General features: G+C 45.7%; 1 protein-coding gene across 10 annotated transcripts in view; it reads left to right on the top strand.

Annotated features, from left to right (window-relative positions):
* PDE8B (phosphodiesterase 8B) overlaps positions 1-27,099 on the top strand; it is a 298,935-nt gene that overhangs the window by 206,117 nt on the left and 65,719 nt on the right. For 9 of the 10 annotated variants that reach the window (XR_015135515.1, XM_086323153.1, XM_086323157.1 and 6 more), the window contains 6 exons: positions 595-652; positions 5,594-5,682; positions 14,781-14,859; positions 19,001-19,141; positions 20,600-20,688; positions 22,992-23,052. Coding sequence is in view for 9 of the 10 variants with exons in the window: in XM_086323153.1 (XP_086179279.1) it covers positions 595-652; positions 5,594-5,682; positions 14,781-14,859; positions 19,001-19,141; positions 20,600-20,688; positions 22,992-23,052 (517 nt within the window). In the remaining variant the exon portion in view is untranslated. Of the gene's footprint in view, positions 1-594; positions 653-5,593; positions 5,683-14,780; positions 14,860-19,000; positions 19,142-20,599; positions 20,689-22,991; positions 23,053-23,475; positions 23,958-27,099 lie in introns of those variants that run through there. The other variant, XM_086323158.1, reaches the window with a different exon arrangement.

Here is a 27,099-nt window from a genome sequence, read left to right as displayed (position 1 = left end):
AGCTGACCCCATCCCCACCTTGTACTTAAACTGCAGCTCTGAGACCTGGAGGCAGGCTCAGTGCAGGAAGCCACCCCGTGAAATGAGAGCCAGTGAGTTTTGTCTCCTTCCCTCTAACTTGGCTCTCCTGATGGTTCTCCTCTCCTGTTGGCTCTGGGGCGCTGCGGCCTCTGATGCCAGTTGTCCTCCTGAGAGTTGGACCCAGCTAGGTCTAGGGGTGGGCGTCGTGCTTCCAGAATGTCTGGGGGTGTCAAAGGGCACAGTGCTCTGCAGGGTGAGCGTTGCACATACGTCATCCCTCGATGCGCTGCTCCTGTACACTTGCTCCAACTCTGAGGGAGCCTCTCGTGCGTACCTGTGCCACCGTTCTCACCCACACCGCTGGAGTTCCCTCTACTGTCTCTGCTCTTTTTGCATCCAGAGGCGGATGTGGGAGTCTGGCTTCCTGTAAGACAGGTGCCCGCTGCAGGTGTGTGCTGGCCAGTAAGCTACTCTTGGAGCCAGCTCCCTGCTTCCTCCTCACTGTCTCAACATTTCAGTGTGAAGAGCCCTGGTTGTATCTGTTGAGTGATCACGTTTTCTGCTCTGTGGCAGATCCGGCAACTATGAAGAGGCCTCTGTGCTCCCTCTTCTGCACGCGGGCTTCAACAGGGTACGTAAAGGACGACCTGGCACCTCCCACAGGTGCAGCTGTGTGTCTTGTCACAGACATTCAGCCCCAGGACTGGGAGGGAAAGCTGTTCTCGTGGGGGGGTGACAAGCGTCTGCTGGCCAGGCTTTTTCCCTTGTTCTCTCATAACTTCATTTATCGTAGCAACAGATATGTAATAGCTAAAAATCTGTCTTACTATATCAGGTCAAAATTCCATAGTCCCAAAGTAATCCCTCTTAAACCAGTTAGCATATGTGTATGTGATTATCAGTAGTCCCTAGATCGGCGCACAGGGTTCCATGGTCTTCAGGGCCCAGCCAGAGCTAACACCCCAGACACAGGCCCCTGATTCCAACAGCATCTGAGAAACTCCTAGTTGAAACCATACTTGTCAGCAAAGAAGAATTCTGAGTGATGGCTCCATGAGTAACCCTGATATTCAATTTTAAGATGAAGACTGCTTACTCAAGGAAACTTAACAAGCTCCAGAGGCTTACCAGTAGCTCAGGGGAGGAGCAGTCTGAAGGTTTGATTGGAGGTGAGGCCTTGTGCATGCAAATGGAAAGCCCCATGATGGAATCAGTTTGAGAGAGAAGAAAAAGGGGTGGAGAAAGAGCATCAAAATATGGCTGCTTAAAGGGAATATATTTCACAAGATTAAGGTATTACAGATCCTTACAGAGAAATTGTGGAGGACCTCACTTTCTACACAACTTGATTTTTTTTTTAATAACAAGCATCTATTTCTTTTATTAGAAAATAAAAAATTACCCTTTGGAAAAAAAAACAGGGATCCACAGCTGACTTAGGCAGTTTGAGGGCTGCTGCTTTAAACCAAAAACAACAGCAAAGAAAAATTCTGTGACAACTACATGAATAACACTGAAGCTCAACTAGAAGATTAAGATTGATTAAGGAGACTTACCACCAAACTAGATAACTGGGTTTACCTGGTGTCTCGGAATCCCGTGATTGGGGTAATCTGAACGATGCATCCTTTTCCTGCAAAAATAGGAGACCGCCAGAGCCTTGTGAATTATGAGAAGTCCTTTGGGTGCTTTAAGCAATGGGTATTTCACTCTCCTAGGTTCAGAAAGAGAATCCCTCTTTTGTTGTCAGTCCCAGAGAAGCAGAAATTGCCCGTGGGATGCCTTTCTTTTGGGCTTCAGTGTGCTTCCGTGGGGGAGTAACAGTGGTATGTAAAACATCGAAGGGGGTGCCACGGTTCACACGTGACAGGGTCGCGTGGTTCTGGGCAGCCCCATCACTCACCCCTGACACCTGCCTCCTGTCCGTCATCACACCTTCAGAGGCTGGCACTCGCTTCTGGACGCTCTTCTCGTGTGCCGCTCCGTCTTAATGAGACGGTGCTTCTGAGCTTCCGAATGGAGAGTTAGTTGCACGAGGAAAATCATCTAAGAAGTCATGTTGTGGGAACGTCTTTACTGACTCATTTTCTGAGAAATGACTGGTGTTCGTAAATCTGCTGTGGAACATTGACCACCTCTGCACCCCAGCCCATCTCTGCCCTTCACGTCTGAGGCAGGGCCTCTCAGAATATGAGCGTGGAGGTCCTCTCCATTCCCCGGGAGCAGGTTGGGGAAGGCACAACACACCATGGGGACAGCGATGAGCCCCTATTGCCGTGTGTGCTGTTGAGTGTCCCTTTGGAATTCAGCTTTAGGTTCACTGATCCTGCTTCCAACAACTGTGATGTTCCCCACCATCAGTGTGGAGACTGATGGTGTTTGGAGTGGTGCATCTTGTCTGGAGGGCTGAGATTGCCTGTCTACTCAGAGAAAATCTCAGGAGAAACACCTGTCCACTTTGGGTGCAAATGCTACTGAGTAAATTTAGGAGGGATGATACAATTGTTCCTTTTTATTCTTTTTGTAACCTGTCTGTGCTGCTCTGGAAGGTTTCACTTCTCCATCTAGATACAGTACTACTTTCTGTGGACAGCCGTGGGGAATGAAGCCCTTTGTGAAAGCATGAAAAACAGTAGCCGTCAGGGGCCACCCTGTATTCTTTAGTCCTGGGCCTGATCAAGGCTATTTGCCAGCCAGGTCAGGGTGCCCCCAAGTAGTTGGGGCTCTTTCCCAGAGAAGCACACCACACCTGCCAGGTTTTCCATCCCGAGTTACCACGGCACAGAATCGGCTGAGGCTGCTCCCCAGGTGGCCGGTCTCCTTTTTTGGGCAAAATCCTGTCTCTGGCAACTTTCTACCCAAGCACCCTTCCAAATATGCCAGCTATTCTTCTTGCCTTCTGTGAAGTTATTTCCCACCTCTGAGTTATTTTGCTTATGCTAAATCATCTGCTGAAACTCAGCTCTGTGTCACTAGCTAATTGGCCAGTGCTTCAGTCGATGGGTCTTGAATGGGGACCCGGGAACACGCCATGCCATCAAGTACCCCGCAGCAGCTCTGCTCGAAGCTTCGGTAGCTCTGTGTGAGCGAGCGGCCGGCTGCATGGCGCTTGGGCTACTCCGAGCCTTTTAGAAAGAGCACCTCAGCAGAGGGCCATTGCAGCTGGGTTTTGCATCAACCTGTGTGTACCACTTTTTCTACTTGGAATGACGTTGACATGACATCATTGCAGTGGAATCGTTCCAAGGGATATCATTACGAGTTCATTCAGCAGGTGTTCAGGGAACACAGGCTCTGTGTGAGGCACTGTGCTTGTGTGTCAAGGATGCAGTGATCAGACAGTTCCTCCTTGCAGAGGTGTCTTATGGAGGAAGAATTGGGGAACTAAGACTTACTATTTGTCAGACCCCATTCTAGGTGATTGACCTGATCCTCATCTACAGATGAGAGGTTTGGTATTTTCTCTATTTTTGTGGAAGAGGAAACAGACTCAAATGACTAGCTTGCAGAGCTCATACTCAAAACAAGTCAAGATGCAAATCTACGGTGTTTAACTGCCAACTCCTTGCCTGGTCCACCAAAGTCATATTTCCCAAACTGTTTCAAGGAATTTTAGTGGCCAAAGCTCTTACGAGGCGTCCATGACAAAAGGCTGCTGTGGTCAAGTGAGTGTGAAAAATCAGTGAAGACTCTGCTTCTCCTCCTCCTGTCCTGGGAACGTACAGTGCCTGTTGGTGTCACCTGAGCGTGTGGAGAAATACTGTGCTAAAGACACATGCCTACATTTCTGGGAGCAGGGCCCGGGAATCTGCATTTTAACCAAACATCCATGTTATTCTTAGCATGTTGAAGTTTGAGGAGCACTGTTCTTGGTTCACTCAGTTTATTTCAGATTTTTGCATTAACTATGAGAGTTGGACTGTGAAGAAGGCTGAGTGCCGAAGAATTGATGCTTTTGAACTGTGGTGTTGGAGAAGACTCTTGAGAGTCCCTTGGACTGCAAGGAGATCCAACCAGTCCATTCTGAAGGAGATCAGCCCTGGGTGTTCTTTGAAAGGAATGATGCTAAAGCTGAAACTCCAGTACTTTGGCCACCTCATGCGAAGAGCTGACTCATTGGAAAAGACTGTGATGCTGGGAGGGATTGGGGGCAGGAGGAGAAGGGGACGACAGAGGATGAGATGGCTGGTGGCATCACTGACTCGATGGACGTGAGTCTGGGTGAACTCCGGGAGTTGGTGATGGACAGGGAGGCCTGGCGTGCTGTGATTCATGGGGTCGCAAAGAGTCGGACACAACTGAGCGACCGAACTGACTGACTGACTGAACTATAGTCTTAAAATTCCCCAAAGATTTTCCTACTGCCTTTAGTCTATAAAACACTCACTGAGTGTCTCTTTCGTGCAAACAAAGCACTCCAGTGTTTAGAAACTGTCACCCACTGGAAGGCTGACCTTTACCACACTGAAAGTTCTTAGGAGACCTAAAGGAAAATAAGAATCATAAAAAATTACTACTTGGCTATGAAAGTGAAAATATAACATCATTTTATATTTTATATATATAAGCATATACATATAATATGTATGCTTATACATATAAAATATATCCATATATACAGAGATATAATAAACATCTAAGGTAAATAAACCAAAATTAATGATATCTCTAGCCTTATGATATTATCAGTGATTTGGAGATTTTTCTACACTTTATACACTTTAATGTTATTAAAAAGAAATATAACTTTATCTCATCCTTTTCAAGAACTTATTTTATTATGATCATTTTTTGTGCTTTATGAAGCATCATCTCACACTTCCCAGAGCTCGGATACAGACTGACACGTAATCTCCAGCTGCCCAGAAGCTCAACCAAAACTTCACCATGTTTGACTTTGTTTTGCAAATAGGAAGTATTTCCCTCCGTGTGTCTTCATGGTTCCCCTTGGGTTCTTAGCCCTTCCCAGCTTCTTCCTGGGATAGTGGCACCAGAGGCACAGGGAGAGTCGGGGGGGGCTTTGCCGGTGATCCCCAGGGAGATGCCGTCCACACTACATATGTGGAAGTGTGTGTGTGTGTGCATGCGCGCACATGTGTGTGAAGGAGACAAACACGGGAGAGGGAGCAGTGTGAGGCACTCCAATGAGGAAAGAAGCAAAGACCTTCCCTTCCGTCCAGGAGACATCACTCACGGTGCACACACGGTGAAGGACTCCAGGCTCAGGTTTCAGAGGACTTCCCTCCGCGCAGCAGCAGCCCAGATGCTTCAGTAATTAGCAAGGCTGGGGAGGTGTTCCAACCCTTGCGTGTTTATTTTCCTATGAATGTTCATAATGAACTTTTCCCCATCTTTGTTATAGTTAACTGTACAATATTATCTGCTTTCTTGTTTCGTATACATTTTAACAGGCATTTCAAATACCCTGACAGCTGTTTTATTTCATCTCATCTTACTTACTAGTTGTCTTATATAACAAAGTTACCTGAGGTTGGAGAAACAAGCCTTTTTTAACCGTTTAAGAAGTAATTGTATTTGTCTTATGTATTATCTTTGCTTTTTTTCCCCCCAGAGATTTATGGAGAACAGCAGCATAATCGCTTGCTACAATGAACTGATTCAAATAGAACATGGGGAAGTTCTCTCACAGTTCAAATTAAGGTATGTAGTGAAATAGGATGAACACGAGGTTAACCGTTCTGTAGCCAAGCTTGTCTGTCCTCAGGCTGAGGGTCACAGCAGAACCCCAGCGATTCTGCAGCTATTGAGCAAGTGATGGTAGCTGCTAAAAGACAGAGTCTAAACTGGGAGCCCTTTGGTATAATGAAATAAATTGGAAGCATTTCTTCTTTTGACAATATTTTCCACTATTTACAGCAGTTTTAAAATTGTACCCTAGGAAAAGTACTGTTTAACTTCTGTACAATTATATGGAGATTAAGAATAGCCTTTGAGCATTAGTACTTAGTACCTGCGACATTTATAAATTCCTACTTGGATTGGTATAGATGGGGGCAGACCCAGGGGTATCTTTATTATGCTAACTATGGTAATTGTTACCTATTTGTGATAGCAGTTGCCTGAGACCTACTTGTGGCCTCAGGATGCATGAGGTATCTTCGAGAGCGTTTTGAAGTCTCTGTGTGCATGTCTGGTGCTCTTAGCTTCTCTGTGGTGCTCACTTCTGAGATAAATGGATTCTCTCGGTGTCTGGGTGGTAGGATACTCTGCTTCTGGGGCTTCTTGAAACAGCTGAGTTCTAGCCCATGCCTGCTTTTGCTCAGGCTCTGCTCTGGCACACTCTCAGGACCTTGATTTCTTCAACCTGTCCCTATGAGCAGAGAGAGCAGGGGAAAGAAGAGGCTCAGGGCAGCTTGTAGCCCCTGGGAGGCCAGTCTCAAGGGGCTGCAGGCTACAGGATGCTAGAAGGGCCCTGGCTCCTCTCTCCAGCAGATTGAGGGGTCAACCTGGCTTTCAGTGTGTGCGTGCGTGCTAAGTTGCTTCAGTCACGTCCAACTCTGTGCAACCATATGGACTGTAGCCTGCCAGGCTTTCAGACTCAGCGAAAAATAAATAAGACAGCATATCTTTGAAATGGCTCTATTTCTTAACTTCATTACTGAATTTGCTTTCAAAGAGAACAAAACCCTTTCTAAACTTAACTTTTCTGGGCCATCCTCTGTTCCTTGAAAGAAAAATGGATGGACATGAACCCACAGAGACAGGCTCTTCTGTGATTCCCCCTGCTCAGGGAAGTCAACTGTTTGGTGGCTAGACAGCCCTAAGAAGTGTGGGGTAAACGCTCCCTTTTGCAGTCTTAAACAATTGAGAATCTCAAACCAGTTGGGAGTTCTTTGGTAAGGAAAATAAATCCCTTGGTTTCTTTGTATCCATATATTTATTAGCTTCAGGGAACTTCATAGAATTTCTTAGGGAAACCACATTGCCTTTACTACAGCAATTTATGAGTTTTAATTGTACTTTAATTGTTTTTATTCCTGGGGGTCTCTTCTGTTTTTATGGAGAGTGAAAAAGACTTTGTACTTTTATTTTAGATGTTTTCACAATAAATAGGATTAGGAAAAGAGAGATTTCATTTTGGTTTAATTCTTCAACAGTGTATGATCTACAGTGAACTGCAGACGCCTTACTGCTTTGATCGGTAATTCCCTCATTTTATTTGAAATGACTGCCTGAGTTTTCCTAGGCAGCATGAAGTTTGATGGCACAGGTCAGAGGGCAGAAGGTACCTCGTCAAGGGGGAGTGGGGCGAAGGCAGATCTGGCAATTTGAAATAAACATCCGCAGGGAGCACTGGAGATAAAAAGGAAAGGGCTTTAGGTTATCGTGCTGATGAAATCTTCTCAGAGCCAGGGGACTGAGAACTTCTCAAGGACTCACAGATTCAGAACTCGGCAAGGTTCTAAGCACCTAACAGTGTGCAAGTCCCATAACTTCTCACCCGACAGTGGCTGAAGCTGGTTTGCAGAGTTGGGCTCACTGTAAAGTCGTAGTGAAATGCCTTGGGTTCTTAGTCCAAATCTGCATCACGCTGGTGAACAGACCTGGCCCAGCAGCTGCGGTCCCAGGAAGGTGGGTTTACTCAGAACCCTGACCCCCTCATCTTCTGCACCAGCTTCAGCTTGGCTGATAGGAAGCCTCCCTTCCCAGTCCCAAGCACTTGGGACCAGTCCCTGCAGCGGAGAAGGCAGGCAAGTTCTCTGCAAGAGAAGACAGAGGAGGAAGGAGTAAGTGGTCAGGTCCTTCTGATGCTGTTTGGCTGGTTGTACCTCAACTATCTTCAGCGCCCTTCTTGTGTTTTGGAGAAGTAGCGGTGGGGTGTGTGGTTTGATTCTCCCTAGGCCTAGTGGATGGGAGAGACAGTGACCCTCCATGGTCTCTCCAGCTCCTTAGGGTGCTTCAGGACATCTAAACCATCTACCTGCACCCCAGGGGCTGACAGGCAACTCTGTGACTTGCTGTTGATAGGGGAAATGAGGCTCTGTGTTATACAATGCCAGAATAATTATAGTCTAATTATATAATACTTTTCCCTGCAATTCCACCCCCAGCTGCAGCTAAATATGTGACATTACTAGCATTCAGCAAGGACACGCTGTGCTGCGTGGATAATACTGGATGTTGGAGGCAGACACTTCTGTCCAGTCTTCGTGGATGGTGACCACATTTACTTAACCAAGAAAAAAGATCATGTAATCAAACATAAGATACCTAATCTAGAAATTCCGTTATATGAGAATAACTTTTAAAGATAGAACAGAAGCATACTTCTGTGTACATGTGGTGGATCGCTTTATTGAACAGAAGAATTCATGAGAGGGGGAATGGCTAGGGAGACAAGGGGGAACTGATGACCATTTATCACTTATGTTCTTGTGCTTCTTTATCGTGAAAAGAACTACGTTAACCAAAATATCAGTAGGATTTGGGTATTTACTGGGAGTTTAAGCTGATGTGCCTGCCAAATCGCTTCAGTCATGTCCACCCCTATGGGCTGTGAGTTTACACTGATGAAGGATGAGCTATTGTTTCGTCATTAGGCAGTCTGATACCCATTATCTGAGGCCTACACCTGGATCAGTTTATTTTACTCCAAGTCTTAAGACAGTAGCAGTCCTCCATTTTAGAAAGAATCAATTCCTGATGCGCAAACCTTGGTATTCTGTGGAACACTACACCTCTCGTTACCAACCGATGTTTATAGAGCACTTTATCCTCACGTGGGCTCTGCATGACAGTCGTCATGTTACAGGAGTAGAAACCGAGCTGTGATGGCTTAAAGTAAGTGGCCTGCGCTGCATCGCTGCCCAGGAGCGCTTCTGGCTGGTGGCACGTCCACGACTCCCTCCCTGCCACTTGCACACTCCTGCTGGGATGTGAGTTTGTGTCCAGAACCGTCGCCCTTCCCGCCATCACCTTGCACAGTGCATCCTACCCTGGTTCTACAGCCTCGGTGTGTATGTCTCAGAGGGCTGTGCATGTTTTGTTGGAGTAGATTCTAGAGTCCCTTTGTTAGGAACACAAGAGATCATGTAACCCAGCCACCCCAGCACAGAGGAAACACTGAGAGCCAGAGAGACTCTTGGCACGGTCACGAGGACCTGATACGTAGGTGCCAGTGCTGGAGCAGAATCCAGGCACCCTGTGTTAAGTCAGACGCACTCTGCACACCGTCATAGCACTGTGTTCCCTGTAGATGTTCTGCCTGTTGTTGTTCAGTCGCTCAGTCATGTCAGACTCTTTGTGATGATCACGCCAGGCTTCCCTGTCCTTCACCATCTCCCAGAGTTTGCTCAAACCCATGTCCATTGACTCGGTGATGCCACCCAACCATCTCGTCCTCTGTTGTCCCCTTCTCCTCCTGCCCTCACTCTTTCCCAGCATCAGGGTCTTTTCCCATGCGTTGGCTCTTTGCCTCAGGTGGCCAAAGTCTTGGAGCTTCAGCATCAGTCCTTCCAATGAATATTCAGGGTTGATTTCCTTTAGGACTGACTTGTTTGATCTCCTTGCAGTCCAAGGGACTCTCAAGAGTCTCCTCCAATATCACAGTCTGAAAGCATCAGTTCTTTAGCACTCAGCCTTCTTTATGTTCCATCCATGGTCTCACATCCATACACGACTACTGGAAAAATCAAAGCTTTGATAAAAGGGTCTTTGCAGGCAAAGTAATGTCTCTGCTTTTTAATACACTGTCTAGATTTATCATAGCTTTGTGATATTTACCTGCTTCATGTGAATCTTCATGGACAACTAAGAAGATGAAGGGGAAATGGTTACATTACTAGTACTTCTTGGCTTTTCACAACAATATTCTGTTTCTCTGGAGCTTTTTCTAATTTTTCAACTTCTCAACCAGAAGACTACAAAAATACATTCACATTGCTGTGTTATATGGCTCATAAGAACAGAAAAATTAAGCTAAATTTCTTCTATGTGAAGAATATTAATAATTAATGCAGGAAATTTAATTCTCAAACTCTAGGAACATGATTCAAAGTAATTACTTCATTTTGCTACAGGTTTATTTAAACAGAACCATCAGCCAAGTTGATTTAAAGCCTAGATTTACACATGGCAGTCCCATACCATTCGTCGCCAGAGACAGTAATCTGCTGGTCCTGCCAGTATACTTTCACTTTAACTATTGATAAAAATCTGCTTTGTTCCGTGGGGCGTGATGCTCACCAGAGAGTGTATGCTTTGTAGTGAACATCCGATAGATCCATTTTGGCAGCTGGAGCTAAGATCTTGTACGAAAGCAACCTCTTGAATTGACAGAAACAGTCATACTTGGAGGTAGCTGTTTACATACTTAATTGAGCCACACAGGTCCTTCAAGAAAATACTTGGGTGTGAGGGGAATGTATCATCTGATCAGACGTGTTAGCTCTTCATTATCCAGCTCCCAAAGCTAAGGAACTAGCCCACACAGACTTGCTTTTCCTTGTGGGACTGCTGGAGATAGGGCTCGCTTTGCTGTGGTGCTGGGCTGGGTGCTGGACCCAAAGGCCTGAACACACTGCGATGAGACTAGCTCTTTCTTGCTTCTTCATAAGACGTGGTGCAGTAATGACTTTGGTAGCAATTTTAAAGTCCTCCTTGATTCTTTTTCACATTTTAAATGATCATGTTTACAAATATAGCGTTGCTAACAGGACAGTATACAGCTCATGTTAGGTAGGCTGTAGCAACTTACTTTATTTTTTGTTCTAATTGAAGTATAGCTGCTGTACCATATGTTACAATATGTGCTGTGCTTAGTTGCTCAGTCATGTCCAACTCTTTGTGACCCCATGGACTGTAGCCCACTGGGCTCCTCTGTCCATGGGATTCTCCAGGCCATGTCCTCCTCCAGGGGATCCTCCCAACCCAGGGGTTGAACTCAGGTCTCCCACATTGCAGGCAGATTCTTTACCATCTGAGCCACCAGGGAAGCCCAAGAATACTTGGAGTGGGTAGCCTCTCCTTTCTCCAGGAGATCTTCCTGACACAGGAATCGAACTGGGGTCTCCTGCATTGCAGGCTGGAGAAGGCAATGGCACCCCACTCCAGTACTCTCGCCTGGAAGATCCCATGGACGGAGGAGCCTGGTAGGCTTCAGTCCATGGGGTCTCGAAGAGTCAGACACAACTGAGCGACTTCACTTTTACTTTTCACTTTCATGCATTGGAGAAGGAAATGGCAACCCACTCCAGTGTTCTTGCGTGGAGAATCCCAGGGACAGAAGAGCCTGGTGGGCTGCCATCTATGGGGTTGCACAGAGTCGGACACGACTGAAGTGACTTAGCAGCATTTCAGGTGGATTCTTTACCAACCGAGCTACCAGGGAAGCCCCTATGTTACAATATAGTAATTCATAAGTTTGAAAGGTTATGCTCCATTTATAGTTATAATAAAATATTATACTATATATCCCTATAGCTTATTTTATACCTAATAGTTTGTATCTCTTTCTCCCCTCTCCCCAGTGGTAACCACTAGTTTGTACTCTATATCTGTGAATTTGCTTTTTGTTATATTCACTGGTTTGTTGATTTTTTTAGATTCCACATATAAGTGATATCATATAGTATTTGTCTTTTTCTGACTTATCTCACTTGGCATAACGCCCGCCAAGTCCATCCATGTTGCTGCAAATGGCAAACTTTTGTTCTTTTTGTGGCTGAGTAATATTCCATTGTATATCTACACCACATCTTTATCCATTCATCTGTCAATGGGTACTTACATTGCTTCCATGTCTTGGTTATTGTGAATAATGCTGTTACGAATATTGGGGCATATGTATGTTTTTGAATTAGTGTGTTTGTTTTTCATGAATGTATACCCAGGAGTGGAATTGCTGGGTCATAGTGGAAACAGTGTCAGACTTTATTTTTCTGGGCTCCAAAATCACTACAGATGGTGACTGCAGCCATGAAATTAAAAGATGCTTACTCCTTGGAAGGAAAATTATGACCAACCTAGACAGCATATTCAAAAGCAGAGACATTACTTTGCCAACAAAGGTCTGTCTACTCAAGGCTATGGTTTTTCCTGTGGTCATGTATGGATGTGAGAGTTGGACTGCAAAGAAGGCTGAGCGCCAAAGAATTGATGGTGTTGGAGAAGACTCTTGAGAGTCCCTTGGACTGCAAGGAGATCCAACCAGTCCATTCTGAAGGAGATCAGCCCTGGAATTTCTTTGGAAGGAATGATGCTAAAGCTGAAACTCCAGTACTTTGGCCACCTTATGAGAAGAGTTGACTCATTGGAAAATACTCTGATGCTGGGAGGGATTGGGGGCAGGAGGAGAAGGGGACGACAGAGGATGAGATGGCTGGATGGCATCACTGATTCGATGGACATGAGTCTGGGTGAACTCCAGGAGTTGGTGATGGACAGGGAGGCCTGGCGTGTTGCAATTCATGGGGTCGCAAAGAGTCGGACACGACTGAGCAACTGATTTGATCTGATCTGATCTGATGATAGTTCTGTGTCATATGGTAGTTCTGTTTACAGTTTTTTGAGAAACATAGTTTGGAGCAATTTGAATAAGAAAATGCCTTACCCTTTTGGGCATCTTGGTTGCGTGGGGTTTATGTTCTCCTCCCCTCACCTCCATCACGATTACTTACTGTACATACCCTCCCACACTGGCGTCTTCATCTCTGCAGTGACAGGAACACCACCCATCAATGGACTAAAATCCTTCATTTTCCATGCAGGTTGCCTTGTTAATATTGAAAGCAGTTCTTGGTTTGATGTTTCAGATACACTCATGAGAAAGTATAGGTTATGATTAACTTTTCTTCTCACCAACAGCCTTTGAAAGCTTTAACAAAGAATTATTCTGAGATCTTGCAAATAATATTAAGTACCATGTCTTGAAATCTTAAGTTGTCCCAAGTACTTTGAGACATAGCTCACATAAACTATCTATGTTGAGTCTTACAACGAAATTTAAAGAATCTGCCAGCAATGTAGGAGACCCAAATTCGATCCCTGGGTTGGGAAGGTCCCCTGGAGGAGGGCATGGCAACCCACTCCAGTATTCTTGCCTGGAGAATTCCATGAACAGAGGAGCCCAGCGGGCTACAGTCCCTGGGGTCACAAAGAATCAGACATGACTGGTCAACTAACACTTCACTTCATTTTATATATGAGGAAACTGGGACCCAGCAAAGAGAAAACATTGCCCAGGGTCCCATCACTGGCAAAATACCGAACCAAGTTTCACCCAATTTTTTTCTACTCTCTGCCTTGTAAACAGTTCAAAGTAAAATGGCAAAGTTAGATGCTTTATGAGAGAAAAAATGAATAATGTTTTAAGAGTTTATGAGAAGAAACATCTGTCTAGTAAATTAACATTATTTGTGGGGGGACTGCAGCCATGAAATTAAAAGACGTTTACTCCTTGGAAGGAAAGTTATGACCAATCTAGACAGCATATTCAAAAGCAGAGACATTACTTTGCCAATAAAGGTCCGTCTAGTCAAGGCTATGGTTTTTCCTGTGGTCATGTATGGATGTGAGAGTTGGACTGTGAAGAAGGCTGAGCACCAAAGAATTGATGCTTTTGAACTGTGGTGTTGGAGAAGACTCTTGAGAGTCCCTTGGACTGCAAGGAGATCCAACCAGTCCATTCTGAAGGAAGGAGATCAGCCCTAGGATTTCTTTGGAAGGAATGATGCTAAAGCTGAAACTCCAGTACTTTGGCCACCTCATGAGAAGAGTTGACTCATTGGAAAAGACTCTGATGCTGGGAGGGATTGAGGGCAGGAGGAGAAGGGGACGACAGAGAATGAGATGGCTGGATGGCATCACTGACTCTATGGACATGAGTCTGAGTGAACTCCAGGAGTTGGTGATGGACAGGGAGGCCTCGCGTGCTGCGATTCATGGGGTCACAAAGAGTCGGACACGACTGAGCGACTGAACTGAACTGAATGTGTGAGAAAGCCTTCACTGGACTTGTTTAAATAGCCAGCATGAATAAGAAAGCTCTGGAAACTAGGCACATACTTCCTGAGTTAGATGGTAAGTAGCTTACTGTATCTGGAGTTGCTCTAGGTTGTAAGGTAGCTAGAATGTTACGTGAGAAATTGAAATGATTTTAAATATTCTAGATATACAAGGAAGGTCATCAAGAATAGTGCCCACCTGGAGACCTGTAAAATGAACCAGGCAAGAGGAATTCTGCCCTCTTTGCCTTTCATCAGACGGTGGGTATAGTTGAAAGCAAAGTACTATAAAGTCTTCTTAACTAAGGTCATCAAAAGTAAGGAAAGAAAAAACAAAATGTTTCTATGTCTGTTGCAAAAGGCCAGAATACCTCAGATCCAGTATGGGCTTAATTAGGTTTTCCAAGCTGATGGGGACGGGACTTCTCCATGACAGTGCTGTGACTGGAACAGCAGAATGTCATTGACGTAGAACACAGGCGCCTCTGAGACCGGCTTCTCCGTGTCTCTTTCCTTGTGTCGGTACGAAGGTTCCATCCAGCACACGCAGAGGTCATTCCATGACCCATGACAATCGGCTGGATAATGTTCTTCTCCTTGTGTGATATACGTAGAAGTATCTGCTATTGTTTATTTCATTTGAAAGGCTAGGTTTCCTTTTTTTTCCCTCCAAAACAGAATATCAAAAGGTACTTGTTTTTAATGAATCTGAGGAACTGTCTACTTTGATAAGTTAACAGATGAAACGCTCATGGTTTTCTCACAGAACTAACATGAATCTTTTGCAACTTTCAGGGCCTGTAATTCAGTGTTTACAGCGTTAGACCACTGTCATGAAGCCATAGAAATCACAAGCGATGACCACGTGATCCAGGTATGGGGGGCACGTTTTATCTTTAGACATCAAAAGAGAGCCTTTCAAGTCTGAGCCACCCTTTTCTGAGCACTTTGCTCTAATTCTCACATTTCAGCACACTTTCTTTGGAGAAAGGAACATCAAAGTATGCAAAGAAAACTAATACTCTTCGGCTGAGAATTAGATACTCAGTAGGAATAAAAATTAGTTCAGATCAGAACCTGCGATTTCTCTGACAGAGACGGGGTAAATTCTTTAGACTTTGCGGAAAGACATTGTTTATACCAAAGTATGTCAGAACTGTAAATATTTATAAATACCTTGGGAACAGAATATTATCAGTGGTCCTCACTGATTTGCCTACAGTTGGTATTCCAGTTATAAAGTAGTCTTATATAATATAGGGGCTTCCCAGGTGGCACTAGTGGTAAAGAATCTGCCTGCAATGCAGGCTACTGGGGTTGGATCCCTGGGCTGGGAAGATCCCCTGGCAGAGGGCATGGCCACCCACTCCAGTATTCTCACCCGGAGCATTCCATGGACAGAGGAGCCTGGTGGGCTACAGTCCATGCGGTCCCAAAGAGTCAGACACGACTGAAGTGACTTGGCATGTACACTTAGATAATATTAAAGTCGTCTTCCTAAGGAAATGTGTTTGGCAGACAAACGTTTGTGGAAATAAAGTTGTCTTATTATTTTTGGAAGGTAGGAAATTCCATGGACAGAGGAGTCTGGCAAGCTATAATAAATCCATGCGATCACAAAGAGTCAGACACAATAGAGCAACTAACACTATAAGACATTTACACTTAGAAAATATTCTGAAATGTAGACTCTGCACTGACGGGCACTGGTCTGCCCGCCCTTGGTCTGCATCATGGCGCTGAGTGTGAGAGGCTCGCTGCCCTTGGTAGAGATAAAGACTGTGTCCAGCACAGCGCCCACGACAGTGTCTCACACGCTTTCCTGGGAAACAGCCCGCTGCCCACACAGACACCCTGCTCCCACCTGGGGTTGGTGACAGCAGTTACCCACTGTGTGTGGGCCTGGTCACCCACGCGCTCGTGGAGTTACCTCGTTTCCCTTCAGGAACCCCATGAAAGAGACATACAGTATACAGATGGGGAAACCGAGGCCCAGGAGGGCCGAGGAATTCCTCCAAGGAAAACCCCGGTAATAAATACTGGAACCAAAACATCCAGCCATGTCTTTCTGACTCCGGAGCCTTCCCACCTGGTTCCCTGTTTGGCTGGTTTTTGGACTTTGATTTCCATGACATGGGTCTAAAGGCTTCCTCATGATGCCGCCTGTCACCGGCCCACCTGCCCGCGGATCCGCCCTGAACTACAGAGAAATCAGACATGTTTCTGTTATAGACCGGGTGCAGGTCCACTTCCACCTGGACTCGAACGTCAGTTCTGTTCATGAAACATTTGTTTGGCACCTCCCTCTTTTTTTCTTTCTTTACGAGAGAAAAGCCGAAGTTTCTTCATATATACTTGCATACCAAGGAGATATCCAGGGAAAAGGCGTGAACTCACACCTCCAGCTTTTACAGGGAAGCCGGGGGTGGTTTTAGTGATGAGGGGAAGGGGCTGTCTGCTCTCTACCAGCTGTAATCTTGCAGGCAGTCCTTTCACAGACAGATGAGTCCTTCCTTCTCCAGTTAGCTCCTGATGGTCAGGAAATCTGCATCTCTGGGAGAGGCGGTAGGCTGGTGGTGTCACAAGCTATGAATCACCACCAGCCTATACCTCAAATAGGAAGGAGCAGAGGCTCGGGACGGTGGGTGCCTGGTTAGGGGAATCCTCGTATTAAAAGGGAAACTGTACTGATTGCAGGGTTTCCCTTGGGGCACCCTCTCAGGCCCCTTTACAAGCCTGCCAGCATCCTAAACATAAAACTCAAGCACAAGGAGGAAGTCGAAAAGAGGATGTTACATATAAGGGGCAAATTTAAAAGGCCTTTGTGCCATAGATTTTAAAAGGTGTCATCATGAGTGAGTTGCATCATATACGTATTCAGTACCAGAGTCCTTCTCGGGGCAGCTCTGCTTCTCAGGGCATGTGTCTCTTAGTGCAGGTGGCAGAAGCACTTGACATTCATAAATATTCTCTCTCTCCCTTTCCATCCACTGAAACTGTTTGCTTCAAAACACTTAAGTGGTGCTTACCATGTGCCAGACACAGTACTTAGCATTTTGCACATGCTCGTTTATTTCTTAAAACAATTCTATGAACCAGGTACTACTGTCCGAGCTGTTTTACAAATGAGGAAACTGAGGTCCAGAGAAGATCAGTAAACTGCCCGTGGTGCTAGTGATGGACAGAGCCAGGGTGTGAACTTGAGTGCCTTGGCTTCGCAGTCCATGTCCTGGAGTACCTGTTGCGTTGTGAGGTCGCCTGGCACGAATGAAGGCCTATGACTTCTACCTGTATTTACAGCCAAGTAGCAAAAGCAGAGTAAACACATAAGATATGAGCATTTGGCCAACAAATAAGGAGAACAATACATGCTCAAGTATTATTCATTCCTCAGCTATTTACTGAACAGTCCTGAATATCCAAAGACAAATCTGAAGTAACCTTTGCCCTTGAGGATTTTCATGTCTAGTCGGGGAGAGAGAAAGAAAAGAATTTAGGTCCAGTGTAATAGGGCATCAGAAGCCTGCATAGGATGGGGTGGGAGTCGTCGGAGAGGCACAGGCTCCAACTGGGTAGGGACTTAAGGACAGCTTGCTGGAGCGGGGTGGAAATCAGAGCTGACATGACCAGGAGGTGGGGAAGGACCTCTAGGCAGAGAGCACAGTCCCACAGGTTGGGAGACAAGCCCAGGCCACCTAGCTGCAGGCAGGGCGGGCCCGGGGACTGTGAGCCCGACCTGATGAGCAGGGGTCCTGCTGCCCACCCAGGGAGGGCGGCGACCACCACGGGAAAGTGCTAGAAGGTCAGTGAAGACAGTGTCACCACCCCTTCCTCTTCAGTGACCCCTGGAAGGCCCAAGAGCCACCTCCCAGCCCCTCCTCCTCCCAGGGTGGACGGTGCTAGTAGAAGCCGGCTTCCCCAGGGCGCAGCTCCCCACGTGTGCCTGCATCACTGTGTTCCCTACTGCTGTCATCCCCGTGGAGGGCAAAAGTGATTCCATGGGCAAGACCGTTTCTAAAGCAGCACGTGGATGTCAGTTATGCCCAAAGAAATCCGTGACCTAGATGCAGTGCACTCACATTCTCCCCACGATCCTGTTGCTTGTCCCCTCCACTCACCTGCTCATCTGGTGATTCTGTTCTTTGAGAAGAAATGGGAGGCTGTGGACAGGAGCTGGGAGGCAGCCAAGGTGATAGCTCTAAATTCCAGGGCTCTGGACAGAATTTTGGAAGGAAGCTTCTGAGTCTGCCCATCCCAACATGTGCTCAGTGGGGACGATGCCTCAGGCCTGCGCTGTGCCCAGCTGCGAAAGGACTCCCTCCTGCCCAAGGTTTTTAACTGAATTTATGCTTCAGTTAGACCAGAAGTGGCCTCAAGGCATAGCACTAGTTAATAGACAGTGGCAATTATCTATTAATATTATCTAGACACAAGAGATCAAATTGCTTCCTTGTAGAAATGTGACTAATAGAAGCCATGACCTGTTGAGTGGAGTTCTAGTTAATTTTTTTTAAGACTTTTTTTCTGATGTGGACCATTTTCAAGTCTTTATTGGATTTGTCACGATATTGCTTCTGTTTTATGTTTTGGTTTTTGGCTGCAAGGCATGTGGGATCAAACCCGCATCCCCTGCATTGGAAGGTAAAGTCTTAACCACTGGGTCAACAGGGACATCCCTCTAGTTAATTTTTCTGTGTTCTTTTTTTTCTGAGTTTTTTCTTATTTCATGGGCAGTGGGTGGTGAATAAGGCCCATTGCAAGCTGGCACTGGTAAATAAAGGTTTCTTGCTATTTTTACTGCTGAAGAATGTCTTCCAGTTTCCAGAGGGCCTAGGGTGCTGGGATGGCAGTTGAATGAGCTTATTGCTGGTCAGGAGGGAGCCCACCCCCTGGGGCTGGGGGACTCGTCGGACTGTATCAGAGAACGCTGGCCCGGGGCACATTTTCTGTGCCCTACAAGTGTTCTGCGGGCACACAGCAACCTGTCCTGACCCATATCCACTTCCCATTTGCAGTATGTCAACCCAGCCTTCGAGAGGATGATGGGCTACCACAAAGGCGAACTGCTGGGGAAAGAACTCGCCGAGCTGCCCAAAAGCGACAAGAACCGGGCGGACCTTCTCGACACCATCAACACCTGCATCAAGAAGGGCAAGGTGGGCGAAACCCGACCCATCCACAGCCCCCGCCCAACTAAGGTGTCATCTCTTTCACATGGGCTTCTTTAATGTTACAATTAGGTGAAAAATCTCTTACGTTTGTAAGATGAGTTCAAATCTGAGTTAATTTTGGATAGCAGGCAAACCTGGTGCTTATCACAATGATATAGAATCTGAAGATTTTGTACAAGGAAATTTCTTCCTTCGTGTGATTATGTCTCACCTGTGATGGCTGGAAATTCATGCCTATCTCCAAGCAGATTTCCTCCCAGGATTTAGTTTATTCAGAGTTTGAAGGACTAGGATTTAGTATCAGTATTCACATGTTTCATAGGCCCACTTTTCAAACAGTTTTTTTTTTTTTCTATTCTCTTTACTCATCACAGTTGAGAAGAGACGTACAACTCCCTTGTCCCTGCCTCGGCAGTCTGTCCGGCAGCCTCCTCTGCATCCCAGCAGATGAAGGCAGTGGTGTGGATGCGGTGGGCATCTCCCACAAGCCCTTCCTTCCAGACCACTGCCCTTGGAGCTGGAACTTCCTGGGCATTTTCTTGGAAGCATTCAGATGCTTTCTCTGATGTGAAAGAGTTCGATAGCTTTGCATTTATTCACTGGGGGACCATTTTATGGGAATACAGTAAGTTTGGATTATATATGATGGCCAGAATTAATAGAAGAATATTAGGGGAGTGAGACCAAAAAGGAAGCAGGAAAACTTTACTGGAAGACTGCTGCCACACCCCTGGTGGCCCCAGCCTGAGTACCAGTTGGCCTTCCCGTGTGAGTGTTTGGGTGAGAAGAGGCGGCAGAGCATCTCGCATCCTGATTCAGCCACTTCCTCCCAGAAGCAGTGGAGGTGCCACAGGCTCCCCCTGGAGGCCGCCAGGCTCTTCGTCCTGCCCAGTTCCACCGGGTCTGGATGCGGGAGGAACCTCACACTCCCCTTTGCCTCATCCATGGAACCTACCAGGAGCCAGGCTAAGCCCAGAGAAGGCTTGACTGGAGGCCCCAGAGGATAGTAGAAGGGGAGTGGAGATAGATTTATAACCACGTTTTCTACTTCCTCGTGTGGGCAGATTAGTTTGCATCTCTGAGCCTCAGTGGACAGATCTGCAAATGAAGGGTGATGAATACCAGGCTCGCAGGTTGTCATAAAGACCTCAAGAGAGACCTTAAAGAATTCCTTGACCTGGTGCCGCTACACCCACGGGGCTGAGAGCCCAGAGCCTGGAAGGGGCAGCCTGGTGGTGGCTGGGCTTGATCCTTGTGGGCCTTGGGCCCTGTGGGTCTGAGCCTTGTGTAGTCAGCACCACGGTGGGCGCAGCTAGAGAGCGGTGTTCTGTGGGGTGTAGGAAAAGCACCTGGGAATTTCACTGCTGAACGTGATGAGACCCTCTGTAGGAGCCACTGAGTACCTGGACGGAAGGATCTTGAGAGCTCTCTTTGTCCCTGTAGGAGTGGCAGGGCGTCTACTACGCCAGACGGAAATCCGGCGACAGCATCCAGCAGCACGTGAAGATCACACCAGTGATCGGCCAAGGAGGGTGAGCGCCCACTCTTAACCTCTGCTGTTTGAGGGGCCCCTGTGGGCATTGGGTTTGTATGTGGGAAATGCAAGTGGGTTAAACCCACCAGTACAACAGGACTGGGTGTGTACATAATGCGTGCCGAGGCCGCCTCCATGCGGCCCCTGAACAAATCACCCCTCTTCTCCTGCCTGTGGGCCTTCTGAAGCCTCAGCCCAACTGTCCACCTCCGCCTGGTTGTCTGTGGTTGTCCCCACACCCCAAGGGGCCAATTTCTAGACCTTCCCTTGTCATCACTGCAACTACAGAACTTCGGGGCTCCCTGCCTCAGCCCCGCCTGGGAGCCGAGCTCCTTTCTTTGGGGTACTGGCTCTGTGATGATTCTCTCCAGGCCTCAGGGCTTGTTCACGAGAGGACAGAGCACGAGGGTCATGCTTAGGAGAGAAAGGTGTCTGACCAGAAGCTGAGGCAGCTGATTCCATGTAGCCTCAGCTTACCAGAGGAGCCTATTCATTTGCAGGGAAACAAAGAAAATATGCAATTCCTTTTCCTTCTCCCAGTTGTTTTGTGAGAAGGTTTATGGAGCCAAACAGGACCCCTAACAGTGCCCCACCGAGGAGCCTTTGTAAAGGAGCCTGGAGTCAACCAACCAGCCTCTTAGTATAGGTGTACAAGGTACACACGCCACTGGGTGACATTTTGGAAAAAGAGCAGTTACGGTGTGAACAACCAGGCAGGAGAGCCCCGTCTGTGACTTACTGTGTGTGTGTTAGTCACTCAGTCATGTCCGACTCTGTGACTACATGGACGGTAGCCCACCAGGCTCCTCTGTCCGAGGAACTCTCTAGACCAGAATACTGGAGTGGGTTGCCATTTCCTCCTGCAGGGGATCCTCCTGACCCAGGGATGGAACCCAGGTTCCAGCATTGCGGGCAGATTGTTTACTGTCTGAGCCACTGGGGAAGGTTGGAAGGCAATCTGTAGCCAGCAAAGTGTCTGTAGGGTGCTATCCCTCTGATTTCACTTACTGGTTAGTTTTGAAACTGTTCCTGCTCAGTTCAGAGACCACTGTCCCATGTTTCCTGCTGCTCTGCTTCACTCCAGGTGGCGGGGGCACCGGCATGCCCTGAGCAGAGGTCACGAGTTTGCAGAGAAAGGCCCCTGAGGGCCCCCCTGCCTCCCCTGAGCACGCAGGCCTCCTCGGGGCCGTTCCCAGCAGCAGTCAGAACTCAGGGCCACGCCGGCCGTCACGTCATTGTTTCCGACTGCATCCGGGGACTGTGTTTTCTTCCTAAGATGGACTTGTGTGTTGTGTATGACCAGAATTATTAGCTTACAAAGCAGAGGAGACCATGTTACTGTTTGGTGATTTCTGTCAGGTTGAGTTTTTCTGATCTTTCTGATTTTACAGGTAAGAGCAAGAAGTTCTGTTGTCCAGAGGCAGTGTTATTTCCCACACCCCACCCGTATTTCCCCCAGTGAACTATCAGAAGAAAGTCTTATTAAGGGTGGGGACATTTTACCTCTTCCTATTTAGTGAAGCTCAATACAGAATAACCAGCATATTCGATTCTCTCTTCAGAGTCCTCCAGAGAAAACAGAACCAAAGAGACAGAAACAGAAACACAGAAAAGAGGTTCCTTACTGTGGAACCTAACGTGGCCCTGTGAAATTCTAGCTGCGCTCGAGAAAAGTCTGCCTGGAGCTGACCTTTGTGTATCACTAAGACACCTGTTGTCTTTTCCGTCTCCCTGTGGTGACGGCCAAGACCACAGGCTGTCTCGGGGTTCTGTCCATGAACTGAAAATAAGAGGACTTCTCTCTGCCCTGAAAAGTGCCATTGTGCATGATGACCAGGCTGTGAAAGAGTGTGGAATATTAAATATAAAAATAGCAACCATGGACTTTGGTCAGTACCTGAGTACTCACCAAATGAGTGCCTTCTATATAAGCCATAAAAGTGTTCGTGTCTGCAGAATTAAAACCCATTTCGTTTGGAGTAGCATTTCATCCTGTCACCAAGGCTGTCTAGGAGCCAGCCCTCAGGAGTCAGTTAGAAATGTAGTATCCATTAGGAGAGTGTTTCGGAGCCAGCCGTGATTAAAAGGAGAGCCCAGTTTTTGAAGGCAGGTGTAGATTGTGTGTTTAAAAAAAAAAAAAATGCATCTTTTATAGATTGTGTTTTATTGGAATTTAAAACCTGCCCCAGAATGGACCCTGGAGTTTTTTACTTGAAGAAGATTCTGTTGATGTTTTCGTTTGCTGACTTGTTGAATTGTCTCATGTCTGACTCACTAATCATGGATTATTCATGTTATTAGGAAGATCAGGCATTTCGTCTCCCTCAAGAAACTGTGTTGTAGCACTGACAAAAACAAGCAGGTAAGGCCTTCAGTTTGCTTCATGTGCTTTGTCGGCGTGACCATGCATCCCTTACCCCCTCACCACTGCTCTCTGTCTGTCTTTCTCTGTATCTATGGTAGTTGCCAATTTAGAGGCTTTAGGGCAAAATGAGGCCCTTAGACAAAGAGTAAAAGAAAAGATTCTCCAGCAAGCCTATGCACTTTATTAGTAATGCTCCATAGGTTATGATTTAGCTTGTGACTGAACGGCGCAGGACCAATATATTTAATGAGATCATAAAATGTTTTTTCTTCCAAATAAAAGCTATTCTAATTTTCTACCTTAATTTCTTACATGAAAAGTATATATTTATTTGAGCATTTCACCCCTATAAATTCGTGTCAAAAACAGAAATCATTTGCAATTAGTACTGCGATTTTCTTTAACCATTATGTCATGCAGAACAATCAGAGAAGGCAATGGCACCCCACTCCAGTACTCTTGCCTGGAAAATCCCATGGACGGAGGAGCCTGGTGGGCTACAGTCCATGGGGTTGCGAAGAGTCGGACACAACTGAGCGACTTCCCTTTCACTTTTCACTTTCATGCATTGGAGAAGGAAATGGCAACCCACTCCAGTGTTCTTGCCTGGAGAATCCCAGGGACGGGGGAGCCTGGTGGGCTGCCATCTATGGGGTCGTACAGAGTCGGACACGACTGAAGCGACTTGGCAGCAGCAGCAGCATGCAGAACAATGTATTTGAGTGTTTTCTGAAGTAAAAGAATTTTAATGTTGCTATATTTAGGAACTTTATTTAGGTAGTTTTATCATAGAGAACAGCAATGGTGTGTCATTTTTTCTTATTGATTTATACTCTAGTACTGGATTGTGTGTATTGTCACTTTATGCTTTAAAGTTTGTTGATTAAAAGCTATTCAACAAACATAATTACCAATGGTCTATTTTTTAATAAAAATTTATTTATTTAGATATACTCGATGTGCAATATTATGTAAATTTCAGTACAACATAGTGATTCACAATTTTTTAAAGGTTATAGTCCATTTATAGTTATTATAAAATATTGCCTGTAATCCCTGTGTGGTACCATATATCCATGTAGCGTATTTATCTGATGCCTAGTAGTTTATGCCTCTTAATTCCCTGCCCAGTTTTCCTCTCCTCCCTTCCTTTTTCCCACTGGTAACCACTAGTTCTCTATACCTGAGTCTGTCTTTCTTGTTTGTTCATTTTATTTTTTATATTCCACATATAAGTGATATCATACAGTCTTTCTCTGCCTTATTTCGCTTCACGTAATACCCTCCAAATCCATCCATGTTGTTGCAAATGGCAAGATTTCATTCTTTTTATGGCCGAATAGTATTCCATTGTGTGTGTTTGTGTGTGTGTGATCTATTTTTTAAAACCTTTCAAACATGGCCTTTGACTTAGATGAAGATTTTAACCGAAGGGACAGTGTCTATCAAGGATATGAAGGGCTTCAGGGCTTAATCCCTTTCGGGTAACGTGTCGGAGACCTGGGAGGTGGCTGGGGTCAGGAGGAAGCCTGGCCAGGCAAGCAGGTAAACTAGGGAACTGCAGACTGAAGATTCCTGGGCTCTTCCCGGTGAGAAGGTGGCTTCCGAGGACACAGGCTGAGTGCAGTGAGCTTCCAGCTGGTATGTAAACCCTTGGAAGGTATCCATGTCCATGCTTCTTTAGAAACTAATGATTCGGTATTTGTATATATTGTGAAGTGATCACCACAGTAAGTGTAGTTAACATCTATCACCATACATGGTTACAAGTTTTTTCTTTTAATGAGAATGTTGAATACCAACTCTTAGCAAATTTCAAATATGCAACGTGGCATTACTAACCATAGCCCAGGTTATACACCACATCCTCAGCGCTTACTTGTTATAACTGGAAGCTTGTACTTTTTGACTTCCTGCATCCGTTTCACCCACCCCACCCCTACCTCTGGCAACCACCAAACTATTGTCTGTATGAGTGAGTTTTTGTTTTAGACTCCACATATAAATGATTACATATTGTATCTTTCTCCACCTGACTTACTTCACTTACATGGTGCCCTCAAGCTCTATCCATGTCGTTTTAATTGGCAAGATTTCCTTCTTTCTTGTGGCTAAATAATATTTCATTGTGTGTATAGAAACCACTTTTTCTTTATCCATTCAGCCATCCACAGACACTTGGGTTGTTTCCACGTCTTAGCTAATGTAGATAACGCTGCAGTAAGTATGGGGTGTATATATCTTTTCGAGCTAGTGATTTTATTTCCTTTGGATAAATACCCAGGAGTGGAATTTCTGGATCATATGGTAGTCCCATTTTTAATTTTTTTAAGAACTCCTCTTCTCTTTCCCATACTGTCTGCACCAGTTTACATTCCCACCAGCCGTGCACAAGGATTCCCTTTTCTCGACATCCTGGACCACTCCTGTTCTGTTTTTTATTTACTTTTTGGTAATAGCCATTTTATTTTATTTTATTTTACTTTTTGGTGATAGCCATTTTAATGAGTGTGAGTTTATATCTCATTATGGCTTTGATTTGTATTTCCCTGATAATTAGTGATGTTGAAAACCTATTTGTGTACCTGGAAGTCTTCTCTAGAAAAATGTCTGTTTAAATCCTCCATGCATTTTTTAATTGGATTGTTTGTTTACTATTGCTATTGAGTTGTATGATTTCTTTTTTTTTTTTTGTATGATTTCTTTATATTTTTTAGATGCTAACTCCCTTATCAGCTATGTGATTTACAAATATTTTCTCCCATTTGGTATGATATCTTTTCATTTTCTTGATGACTTTGTGTAGTCCCAATTATTTATTTTTGGGGTCTTTTTTTGCCCTTGCTTTTGCTATCAAAACAATCACTGCCAAGACCAGTGTCAAGGAGCTTATCTCCTATGGTTTCCTCTAGGAGTTTCATGATTTCAGGTCTTATGTTCAAAACTGTAATCAATTTTGAGTAGATTTTTGTGTATGGTGTAAGACAGTGGTTCAGTTTCATTCTTTCCCGTGTAGGTATTTAATTTCCAACATCATTTACTAAACAGACTATTCTTTCCTCTTTGTATATTCATGGCTTCTTTGTCATAAACTAATTGACCATACATATATATATGTGGGTTATATCTGGACTCTCTGGTGATCTACATCAATAGGTACGTTGATCTGTGTGTTGTTTTTATGCCAGTACCATCCTGTCTTGACTACTATGACTTTGTAGCATAGTTTGGAATAACAAAGTGTGATACCTCCAGCTCTGTTCTTCTTTCTTAAGAATATTAGAAAAGCATTCCAGAATAACAAAAGCAACCATGTACTTTTTTGAAAGGTTTAGTTCAACATAAAAATGCCTCCATCAGCATGGTTTCATCTGGAATCAAGCAGTTTTCACTAGGGGGATTTTTGTAGAAACTGATACCTGTGGTGTTACTATGTCTCCAGTCAGTTATGTGTTAATACCTTAAGTCCATGCAGAGAAGCAAGTCCTTGGAGACCTCTGAGGAAGGAGGGGAACTGACTTTCATAGGTAAAAAAAAAAATTCAGCCGCCAAGCTTAGACATTGCAGGCGGAAGGATGAGGTCTGCGTGAGAGGTGAAATGGGTGCAGGGAGAACCATAGGATATCCTGGGGGCTTTTTAGAGACACACTAGTGAACCCAGGCAGGGCAAGCCAGCGTAGGGGCTGTGACACCACAGTGCAGGACACAGGCCCACTGGGTGCGTTCACGCCTTTTCAGAAATGAGTCAAGTCAACCCACATCCAAAGCCAAGCACAGCCTCCGCCGCTGGCCAGGGCTTGCTCCTTCTCCTTTGCCACTTTCTTTCTTAGTGAATCCGACCCTGTCTCCTGTTATCATTCTCCCTGCAGCTCCATGTCCCCAAATTCCGCCAGCCAGCCATGGTCCAGCCCCAGAAACATCAAGTTCCAGCTCCGTCCTCAAGCCCCTGAAGTGCCTTCGTTGCTGTGTTGTGCCCACCCTTATGATGCTACCCGTGTGCCTCCCTGCCCTCTTCTCTCCAGCAGGGTCCTTGGGCTGTGCTTG

This window comes from Bos grunniens, chromosome 10 (assembly GCF_055505025.1).
Source record: "Bos grunniens cultivar Pamir isolate PY7600 chromosome 10, Bosgru_T2T1.0, whole genome shotgun sequence".
NCBI classification, from domain to species: Eukaryota; Metazoa; Chordata; class Mammalia; order Artiodactyla; family Bovidae; genus Bos; species Bos grunniens.
The sequence above is the reverse complement of the archived record's forward strand: the minus strand, read 5'-3'. Positions and strand labels throughout refer to the sequence as shown.